Source organism: Schistocerca americana, chromosome 4, assembly GCF_021461395.2.
Source record: "Schistocerca americana isolate TAMUIC-IGC-003095 chromosome 4, iqSchAmer2.1, whole genome shotgun sequence".
In the NCBI taxonomy this organism is placed as follows: Eukaryota; Metazoa; Arthropoda; class Insecta; order Orthoptera; family Acrididae; genus Schistocerca; species Schistocerca americana.
The window spans coordinates 282996323-283008345 of NC_060122.1; the positions used below are offsets into that span (position 1 = coordinate 282996323).

The 12023-nt window shown below is 37.3% G+C and overlaps 1 protein-coding gene across 1 annotated transcript in view; it reads left to right on the forward strand.

Annotated features, from left to right (window-relative positions):
* Positions 1–6123: 6123 nt before the first annotated feature.
* LOC124613987 (cytosolic Fe-S cluster assembly factor NUBP2 homolog) overlaps positions 6124–12023 on the forward strand; it is an 81275-nt gene continuing 75375 nt past the window's right edge. The window contains exons 1-2 of the mRNA XM_047142774.1: positions 6124–6394; positions 7004–7092. Coding sequence (XP_046998730.1) covers positions 6284–6394; positions 7004–7092 — 200 coding nt within the window. The 5' untranslated portion in view covers positions 6124–6283. The remainder of the gene's footprint in view (positions 6395–7003; positions 7093–12023) is intronic.

The following is a 12023-nucleotide window of genomic DNA, read 5'->3' on the forward strand; positions in this document are numbered from 1 at the left end:
CTGACATGTCCATGTTTGTCCATTAATTTAGCAACTGTGAAAACTCCAGTGTAGCTGCATCAGAAATTGCTTAGGAGCTATGCACTCCATGCCAACAAATGCATTGTTAGCTGAAGCTGCAGAAATACTCATTGGTGTATGATGGAAATTAATTATGAACATATTCCTTCTAAGAACCTTATCTTGCTGTAATTGACCACCTACTGATAAACTCGACAGATGGTTTCAAGGAGAGAGAATAGACAGAGGATAAACATTGACCCAAAATTATAACTCTGTTCAAGCTTCGTGAACCTAAAGGACATTTTACCTAATCTCTGAAGACGCCAACACATCCTAATTCAGAATACCAATATAGCTAATAACAACAAATAATGGTGCAGAACAATTAGTAAAAGCCTCTATTACTGATAATTTACCATAATATCTCTAGATCTATGTTGACAGCTCCAAAATACCAGATAATGATAGAGTGGGTTGCACTTTCCTGTCCAAGCACAAATTACAAGGAATTAATATCACTTCCCAGTGAAACTTATAGCTTTTCGGCAGAAGCTATAGCTATACTTGCAGCTTTAAATTAATCGCAGACCTTCACAGCAAGAAGAATTTTGATTTTAATGGACTGCAGAAGCTTGCTACAAGACTTGCAAACACCTGCCATTCCCAAGAAACCTTATTCACTGGTAATGGACATCATGAAGGCTACCAAGAAAAGTAAAATTTATGTGGGTCATAGGACATGCCAACATTAAATATAATGACGAAGTCGATGGCTTAGCGAAAACCGCTGCTCAACACAGTACTTTTATAACTATCTTATTCCCATCATCAGACAAGGTGACAATGGAACAACGAATATCAAGCCTCATTGCGCATTTAAGGGAAATGTTATGGTCAAATACAACTGCACATTCCTTCAAAATCCTGGTTCTACACATTTTAGGTGAACAAAACATTTATAAACTCCTTAATCCTAATGAGATTTAATCATGAATCTTCCCTAGCCATTATCACCGATTACATGTCCGAGACAATCCTTATTGTGAATGTGTTGCAATAATGAATCACATCTTTTTCGAATTTAAACTACATGAAAACCAGCAAATCGGATTTATTCAGCAGTTAATCAGACCCCATCAACCATTACCAACTTCCTCAGCAATTCTGCTGCATCAAAATAATATATTAGGTATGAAATTTTTACGTAAATATGACTTCAGTATGTAAAATCCCAATACACTGAAGATGGCTGTATGGGGTTCAGACCAAAAGTCTAAATAAGTAAATAAACACTACTACTACTACTACCACTACTACTACCAACACCACCACTGCTACAGATATGTCTATGCAACTATTATTATTATTTCTTTCCTTTCTCAGACTTTATGTCTGGTTAAAAATAGAAAGTGACGTGGACCTTGATCAAGTGTGACTTCCTTTTAACTGTATGGTATATGTTACATTTAGGAACTTTCAGGTAATTGAACATGTATCAATAATTACAGATTTCTATAGTTGTATATATACATTTGGATGTAGCTGTATTGCGTTTATGTACTGGTGGATATCGTGTGGTATGATTCCTGTAGTTGATAGAATAATTGGTATAATGTCAACTTTATCCTGATGCCACATGTCTTTGACTTCCTCAGCCAGTTGGATGTATTTTTCAATTTTTTCTCCTGTTTTCTTCTGTATATTTGTTGTATTGGGTATGGATATTCCGATTAGTTGGGTTAATTTCTTCTTTTTATTGGTGAGTATGATGTCAGGTTTGTTATGTGGTGTTGTTTTATCTGTTATAATGGTTCTGTTCCAGTATAATTTGTATTCATCATTCTCCAGTACATTTTGTGGTGCATACTTGTATATTTTATTAGTTTATGTTGTATGGCAAGTTGTTGATGTATTATTTTTGCTACATTGTCATGTCTTCTGGTGTATTCTGTATTTGCTAGTATTGTACATCCGCTTGTGATGTGATCTACTGTTTCTCTTTGTTGTTTGCAAAGTCTGCATTTATCTGTTGTGGTATTGGAATCTTTAATAATATGCTTGCTGTAATATCTGGTGTTTATTGTTTGATCCTGTATTGTAATCATGAATCCTTCTGTCTCACTGTATATATTGCCTTTTCTTAGCCATGTGTTGGGTGCATCTTGATCGATGTGTGGCTGTGTTAGATGATATGGGTGCTTGCCATGTAGTGTTTTCTTTTTCCAATTTACTTTCTTTGTATCTGTTGATGTTATGTGATCTAAAGGGTTGTAGAAGCGTTTATGAAATTGCAATGGTGTAGCCCATGTATTTATATGAGTTATTGCTTTGTGTATTTTGCTGGTTTCTGCTTGTTCTATAAAGAATACCTGTCCATAATGTAGGTTTTTTATGTCGATAAATCCCCTTCCTCCTTCCTTTCTGCTTAATGTGAATCTTTCTGTTGCTGAATGTATGTGATGTATTCTATATTTGTGGCATTGTGATCGTGTAAGTGTATTGAGTGCTTCTAGGTCTGTGTTACTCCATTTCACTACTCCAAATGAATAGGTCAATATTGTTATAGCGTAAGTATTTATAGCTTTTGTCTTGTTTCTTGCTGTCAATTCTGTTTTCAGTATTTTTGTTAGTTTTTGTCTATATTTTTCTTTTAGTTCTTCTTTAATATTAGTATTATCTATTCCTATTTTTTGCCTGTATCCTAGATATTTATAGGCATCTGTTTTTTTCCATGGCTTTTATGCAGTCACTGTGGTTATCCAATAAGTAATCTTCTTGTTTAGTGTGTTTTCCCTTGACTATGCTATTTTTCTTACATTTGTCTGTTCTGAAAGCCATATTTATTTCATTGCTTAATGCTACTGCTATCTTTAGTAATTGGTTGAGTTGTTGATTTGTTGCTGCCAGTAGTTTTAGATCATCCATGTATAGCAAATGTGTGATTTTGTGTTGGTGTGTTCCAGTAATATTATATCCATAATTTGTATTATTTAGCATGTTAGATAGTGGGTTCAGAGTAAGGCACAACCAGAAAGGACTTAATGAGTCTCTTGATATATTCCACACTTAATCTGTATTGGCTGTATTATTACTATTATTATTATTATTATTATTATTATTATTACTGCTACTAACAATATTAAAATTTGTGAGATTGCTTCAAAATTTTGTGTATTGTACCACAGTCTAACATAACAGTCGTGACACTCACTGCTGTAAAAGTTGTTACCTTTCGACAGCTGGAGCGGCACCAATCCTCTAAGTGGCGAGAGAGGGGAACTTAAAATGTGTCGTAAGCATAATGTTTGTTTTGCACCCCTTTCCTAAATGATTTACCAAATATTTTAATTTTTTTGCCTCCAAGAGTTTGTGTAATATCAGAAGGCATAGACGTTTCTAAAAATGATTCTACAATAAGCTCAAGTAGGGATAAAACTCATGAATCCAGAGGCAATTTACGATACATTCGTGAAGAAACATTTGTGATGTTGCATAGAACTGCAGCTTACCACGTTGATATCAACGGAATATAAACATATAGATTCACACATTAGAAGCACAGACATGTACCTCTACATGCAAAAGAGATTGACGCCCCATTTGTCGTTCCATAGACCTACTGCGCTTTAGTTATTGTCGTCTGTTGCCACAAGTATGAACTTCATCTTTCTATTATTCGAAGTGGAAGGAGCAACTGCCAAATAGTGGGAGAAATATACTGTGAGAGAAAATCGCTAGTCCTCAAAGCCAATAACACTATCAGAAGTGCTGACATATGTTAAATTTGCCATTAGAGACTTTTCACCCAATGACATATGCAGTGGCTTATCAGTATCGGAGAAATGCTGTACCTTCTGCTTTAAAAGGTGGAACAAAATGTCACATATGCCACATTTTATTTGTATGCCTTCCATGTACCTCTGTAATGTACACACAGATGGAAACATAAAACATTCTGATAAAACCAGTATGCCTGAGTGCTGTAATGTAATAAATTTAGAGCAAAACAGCTTAGTTTTGTCTTTCCATCTTGCAGATGGCATGCTAATCTGGTTTAACAACAAGCCAAGGGCATCTTTTTTTAAACATTGGGATCCTATAGTCTTCAAAATTTGTTTATCTTCTTCAATTGATCCTTCTGATAAAGTATCTGTTGCTGTCTGTACTTAAAATGATAGATACTTTCCTAGTCCCATAACAGTTTCTCACAAAGCCTAGCGATCTGCACATTCTGATACTCCACAAGCTTTTTCTAAACACGAATAACTGCACTTAATTTTACCACTTCCTCGTCAAAGCAGGTCTGTGTTGAAGATTCAGATGAATCTGGCACTGATAAATGGAGAGTTGGCTGCTTTTGTACCATGAGTGTTTTACAGCTTTAGTCGGATTGTCGAACCTTTGGGACAGTCTCCTCTTTGTCAGTTGAGGTTGCGTATTCGGAATGTCAAACAATGCGCTTAACTGCATTCCACACGAGTTTATTATTGTTTGCATTCATGAACTGGTTTTGTTCGACATGTAGCGGACAAAACTTATTATTTTAAAGGTAAACAGGGTCTTTTTTCATAAGATCTTCTCGTCTGGTATTCACTAGCCATTTTGTACTCATAAAACGAAACATTAATCATCAATATAAGTGTAATTTGCAATCGAATCCTGACGATTCAGTTTAGTAACATAATGGTATATACCTCTCAGGGTTCTTAGGAAACCTAAAATAAGACATCTGTGGTCTCGTCTTCTTGTTGTTGCTGCCATTTATTGCACTGTGCTACGCTACCATTTGTAAAAACCATTCTACAAACCATCATAACCACTATTCGCTTTCACTGGACACTTGGCGCGCTGCTGGCGCAGTAGGCAACAAAATCGAGGCGAAGTGTCGCGACTGTTCAGCCTAGTTTACACGGCGACACTAGGTTGCAGGCAACTACGCTACCGGCTACTGCGCAAGCGCGCCGCACGTTTGCGCAACTCGTTGGTGAAACTTAACAGTTTCGGCGTGTTCAAACTTTTGCGACACTAGTTGCATGGGTTTTGAGGTTATATGTGTTCGTAGAATGTAGACAAACTGAAATATGAAGTGGGGGAAGGAGAATAAAGTTCGCTTTTTGTATATATATGCTTTGCATAAGTGTTTGTGGGATTTCAGAGATGCTGATTACAAAAATAAGAACATATTGCTGCTCCTGAGACCGTGATGTGCGATCAGAAAATAGTTTGAGAATATCTGAGCTGCAGGGCAAAAGTTATTTAATTAGGAGCACATATACAACTGAATTAATAAAAATACAAGCAAATGTAACTCTGGCTGTAGAAATGATCTTGTATTTAAAACGTCGCAGTAGTGCTCCCGATTCGCGTGTGTTTGAATTTTGAAACATTGCCATCTTCAAGAGAGTAGTTTGCAAACCATTCTCTTCTTAAATGCGGGCTGCTTCGAATAATTATTGCTGCTGATGTTAATAATCATTACTGTTAATAATTATTGGTGTTAATGAAAAAGCGTCATCACAACTGAAACCGCGTCTTATAACATGCCGAGTGTTCCAGATTGTAATGCATGCAATGTGATATGTAATTTCAGTTCTGGCGACAATGCTTCACGCATTACAATATCTTTATTCCTTATCGCATAATTAACTCTATTTAGAAAAGACGTTAACAGTTCTGGTGACATTATAACATAATTAAAAGAGCTTCTTGAGTCTTCCATTACACATTATTTCAGCAAGGATGCTGAGCAACTGAGCTGACGTCTTTTCTTCATCCAGTCACGAATCGAAACACGTTTCTTATTTTTATCTTATGCAGCGATTCCACGCAACAAGCTTTAACTCCATCACAACTCGTGCGACATGTAGCTGGCAAAACTTTCATTTCAGTCACGACTCAGGAACCCACAAAACGACGTAACTGAAGTATATACTGGTTTCGCCGTGTCTACAGTCAAATATGAAACCATTTGCGTGCAACTCATTGAAGCAACGAGTGGCGCAACCCAATGTCATCGTGTAAACTAGGCTTTATGGTAGACTGATTGTGCGATAATTTTGTGTGACTGGTACGATGTTTTTGCATTTAAAAGTTGGCAACCCTTTGCTATAAAGTCTGTGACTCAAATGTAAACAATTGAGTGATGCTGGAGAGGGGTGTTGTCATAGATGAATATGTGATTGTTTACATCAGCGTGGAAGAGGATGTCGTATGACATTATTGTATTGTGCAATTGACACGCATAGAAAAATATTCGTACAAATAATACGAAAAATTCAGAATGCTTGACGGCGTGAAACACATTATACTTGTGTTGTCGGGAAAGGGTGGTGTAGGAAAGTCAACAATAAGTACTCAACTTGCTTATGCTTTCAGAGACAGCGGTTATAAGGTATTTATCATTTATTGAGCCAGTGTAGCTTTATCATACTGTTCCAATTGCCTCTTCAAAACGTGAAGCGCTTGTGTGGCGTTGTCAGCAGTGTGCATCCGACAGAATGACTGCCATGGTAGGCTACGATTTTCGTGAAAGAAAGAGCATGCGGTACGTAATCGTCCTTTTAGAATGTGACTCTGACGCTACGTGGATTTCAGACCAGACCTATTCAGCACAGACTTACAGAGTTATGCATAATACCGCTGGCAGTAACACTTTACGCCGAGGTGTTTATAGCATAGGTCTGTGACAAAGTTCCTCCAGCAAAACTGATGCAGTTTTATTTTGGACGGCCTCGACTGCACGTTAGTAAACATACGTAACTCCAGTGTTACAGAATTTCTTGTCAGCTGTTTATGTTTCCTATTGATAGGGAAAAATGGAAATGACAGTAGGCTATATAATATTTACAAAAAGAAAAACCACTTTGTCCACGCTATACTGAGGGCGCATTTCTTTTTTCGTACTTCTTGTTTCTTAGTACTTAGTTTTGTTTTCTCTGTGTTGTATAACAGTAGGCTCATAAAGTGAATCTGTAAAATACAATTTTCCATTTATTTGTAGGTTGGTCTCCTTGATATTGACTTATGTGGACCAAGTATTCCATACCTTCTGCATTTGCAGGGTAAAGATGTCCATCAGTGCCCTCAAGGGTGAGTCATACACCACACAGATTGAAGTGTTACTAACATGTTTACACAATAGCTCATAGGATAAATGTAAGTGATAATTACAAGTAGTGCTCTTCAATTGTTGCTCTTCAAAACAATAGTTACTGTAGGTAGTAGCTGTAAATTACCCATGTTTTCAATTTTTAGAAATTGTTAATGTTACTAGTCTTACCAAATTACATCCTTTTATGTTCATGTCACTTGGCATGTTGGTCGTACCATGTGTTTCTAGGTTATTAGTACTAACAGAAGCATGTCGCTGTCACAGTGGTTGAGTAAATGTTTCAAAATAGCAGAGCACTTTCCATTCTAAAGTGTGAAGATTATGATGCTTGTATGTTGTTAAAAGGGAGTTGCAGTTTGTTTTATTTTTTATTTGCTCTTCTTTGCTGACATATATATTGTACTCTCCTACAAAGTTCATTTTACACTCCGTTTCTCACCTAATAAGGTGGAACAATGAATAAGACGCTGGAACTAGCAATGAATTCGTTTCTTTTTTTTCCAATGACCTGCTCTGTAATCCTATAAACACAAGAACTAATTCTATGATTAGTTAAAGATGTAGACACTAAAACAGTTATGCTTTCGTGTTGATACCAAATTAAACTGGGAGGAACATATTTGCCATGTCTAACAAGTGTGTGCTATATCATGCAGAAATTGACAGATGCAATCACTAATGAGTTTCTGAAGGTGGCATATTTCAGCCGTGCAGTTTATATGGCATACTGATATGGTATCATTCCTGTTATCTAACTGAAATTCTGAAAATCCATTAAAAAGTAACCAGAATAATGAGTAAAGTGCGACCTAAGGAACACTGCTGAGGCTTCTTTATCAAGCTAAAGATACTAGTTGTGAAGTTATGTATCTATACAGCATTTCTTTATGTCAAAAAGCAACTTAAGTAAATTTGACATCAGAGAGAAGATATGCCTCAGCAGCACAAGAAGCAAACTGGACTTAGATATATCAGACATACACTAAGACTCCGAACTCTCATAAAATAATGTGCTTAAAATTTTTCAATAAACTTCCAGTATCTGCTTGATCCTTGCCCTGTAATATTTTCAAGTTAAGATTTATGTCTGACTATTGAAAATACTATTTTGTTTATAAAAGAATATTTCTAAAATAAGTGGAATTAAATTGGGAACTTCTCTATAAGAAATTATTATTAAGTGTATATTTAAAGTCTAAAACTATTCTACTATGTTTAATAAAGACATGGTTGCATATGGGTATTATTACCATCCCATCATCCACACACATTTTCTGTGGCTTTCCCAAATCACTTAACATATATGCTGGAATGATTCCCTTGAAAATGATGTGGCAGATTTCCTTCTCTGCCTGCCCCAGTTTGCACTCATGTTTAGTGATTTTGTAGTAATTGGGACATTAAACACTGATCTTCCTTTTAACTCACTCCTGCCTCTCCATCAATATCTCCGCCTCAATTTCTATTTTGATCACAAGTGGGTGTCACTTATTTCGTCTTTGAAGAAATAAATAATTTTGGAGCAAGCAGTGATCTCAACTAATGATCTGTACTTTTTCTGTGCCTTTGTGTCCTCAGAATTTTAGCATACAAACAAAAGCCCATTTTCCAACTTAGTGTGTATATTCCACCCCCATGTTTGTATTACAGTAATAGCCTAATCAGATTCAATGTCTTTTTTTTTTTTTTTAATGTTTTGTATCTCTGGACGATTGCCATATGGTCTTCATGTCAAGTTGACCACTGTAATCTCCCCCCTCCTTCCTTCTTCCATCTGTTGTCCACATTAAACAATGCCCAGTCCAAGTAATTAATAAGCAAAGTCTTTTATGAAGATTTGAGAGGAGCAAAGATTACAATAAACTTTCAAGTTTACTTAGCTTGTCATGTTGAGATGGCTCCAGTTCTTGTCTAGGGGTCTGATTCTTGAATCTGAAAATCTAACATCAGCTCCTCATGATTGGTTTCAACTAAATAAATTGGAATATTGTTGTTGCAGAATTTTTTATGTAAATATATTTACCACTGATTGTCGGAAATACAGAAGCGTCCGATTCCATCTGCCTGCTTTCACCCATGATGTCACAAATATGGCGGAAATGACCATACACCACGACTCCAATATGGCGCCTATTACGTCATTACGTAAACATGACAACAAACACGAAAATACATTGAAAAACCAACACACACACGTTCCATAAAAAACCTAATGACACTAATGGGACAAGTGTGGGAAATTGGGAGTTTTGGGGTGGGAACAAAGTAAATATAAACAAATTTAAACACACACCACCCTAGCAAACCGCAAAAAATGACGAAAAAAACCAACAACACAAAACTCCCCAAATTCCACTAAACACAATATCCTCTGGAATCGAACACTTCCCTTGACCTATATAGCACAACAGCAACTCCCGATACCGGAACACCCACAGCCACAACCACACATTGTAATGAAACCCTTCCCTTGACCCCAACACACAACAAATACAGTAAGGACAAGAAAAATAAAAACTTACAACAACAAAGTTCTGGTACCGCAACCTAGGCCGGCCACCACAATCACACACAGGCACACACACAGCCATACACACACCCACACACAACCACAAACCAATGAAAAATACACAACTAAAAGAAAGATCCAACCTCCCCCCAACACAACCTCCCCCCTCACCCCAAAATAAAATACCCATAAACAAAAACCAAACTAAATAAAAAAATTTCAGTCACACACTACAACTCAACAAAAACTGCAACAAAATAGATCCTCCACAACTTAATCGCAAACCAACACACTGCCCCGCCCCTCACAAACGGTACCAACAACTAACCACCCCCCCCCCCCCCTCCCCAAGCCGCAGCCACCCATCCACCCAAACCACACTAACTAACCACCTTCGGGCTGTACATCTTAATAACAACCCTTAAAAAAAAAAAAAAAAAAAAAAAAAAATAGCCCTCAGGAGCACTCTTCCACCAACAGTACTCATCTAAATGAGACTGAAGGTTAGAAGAGCGCCTCTTCACCCTCCCAAGAACTGGCTTAATGGCCTCCCACATCCCTTCTATAGTATTTGTGCAAGCCCCCGTCTCATAATTTTTGAAACTCTAAACTATGGTTAACAACTAAATGATTGTACCCCCTCTCACCCAACCCCATATAAGAAAAAAAGCGTCGGAAACTACAGTGGATCCCAGTTCTATAAACTCCTCAATTAACCCCACTAATTCCATCTTATACCACCCAGCCACCCATCCACAACCCTAAAAACACATTCCGAACCCCCCCCCCCCCCCCTCGGTACAACAGCCCCACACACCCAGAGACTAACCACAGAATTACCCCTCCCATACTTCCTTTTCCCAAACTGTGACTACTCCAACACAACCCCAGGCCCACCCAACTTACCCCTGTGCTTAATAAACTCAGAACATACTTCACTGCAAAACGAAAACCAGTCAAGCGCACTCCTCTCACTCTCGCCAGTCTCATGCGCACAAAAACTTTATTTAATAGGATCTATAACAAAAGTAATATGTCAACAACACAATCTCGCGCATGCCCAACCTAGACTTCTCGAATCAGGAATGTATGGAGCGCCATAGGTTATCCCTACGGGACCGCCACATATAACCGTCCCTGGTCCGAGCTGCCGGAACTTTTGCCATTGTCATTTCATTCCGACAGACAGTGGACTTAACCACCTCCGCAATCAACCCAAAAAGCTGTAGAAATTTGATCAGCTCCAGCTGAGTCGCGCCCATAATAGCGTGGAGTTGTATACTATTTATTTTACCGGTCATATCCATACCTAACAAGAGCAACAACAAATTAATTTATTCACATTAACACACGACCTACAGCGAACAGCGCTACAATAACTTTCACACAAAACCACTAAATTGTTAACTCACTTAAACCAATTCCACTCTAAACACAGCTAAAACGAGAACCAGCCACTAGAATCAGCAACACCAAACTGAACTCAATACACCACACAACACGAAACCCCTAAACACACCACCAGAGGGTACCACGAACCGCAACACAATGACACCTACAAACACGCCACAGTCACAAACCAAACTCCGCCCTGTCGTGACATCACACAGCCTTACGTCACAGGTCAAAGCCGACGGGTGGAATCGTACGCTTCGGTCGACCCCTGATTGCCTCACATTTTAGTATGTGATACAGTATTTTGATTTTTCATGTTAAGAAAACCGAAATTACATTGTTCACACTTATGATACAAAAATACATCCGATCACATCGGAGGCAACCGTACGACATTCCACACTCTGCAGGAATAACAACATTCCAAAGGGTTTACAATTTTTCACTTCATAAAATTCAGAAATAAACATAGTAAACAGTAGAGGAGTGCATAATTAATAATAGAAATTTGAAGTGTGCAAATAATTCGTAATCTCAAATGTTTTAAAAAAAATCATTTTAACTTTACATTGAGAACTAGTATTTATCGATTATAACATCCAAAATAAAGTAATTCCTTTTCATAAATTTTAGCCTGAAACATAGCATACTGTCTATAAAATTATATCAAAGTATTTAGAAAAGCAACTGAGGTAATATTAAACTGTCCAAAATTCGAAAACTAATACTAGTATTGCCAACTACTGTTGAAGAAAAGTAATGCTAGAGGAGGCTGTTCTATTACACCATGAATGAGTTAGAAATCAATATTAAGTAATATGGCTTCAGTCTGTGAATGGTCGGATAAATTTTTTGCGTGAAAATGATTGAGAAAATATCATCACTGTATGACATAGATACAAGGGCTGATTTCTGACCTCTAGAAAAATCTAAGTAATCTATGGAAAGGTTCTGAAAAATGCAGCCATTTTTATTCTCTCAGCTGTATATCTGCTTTTCAAGAAA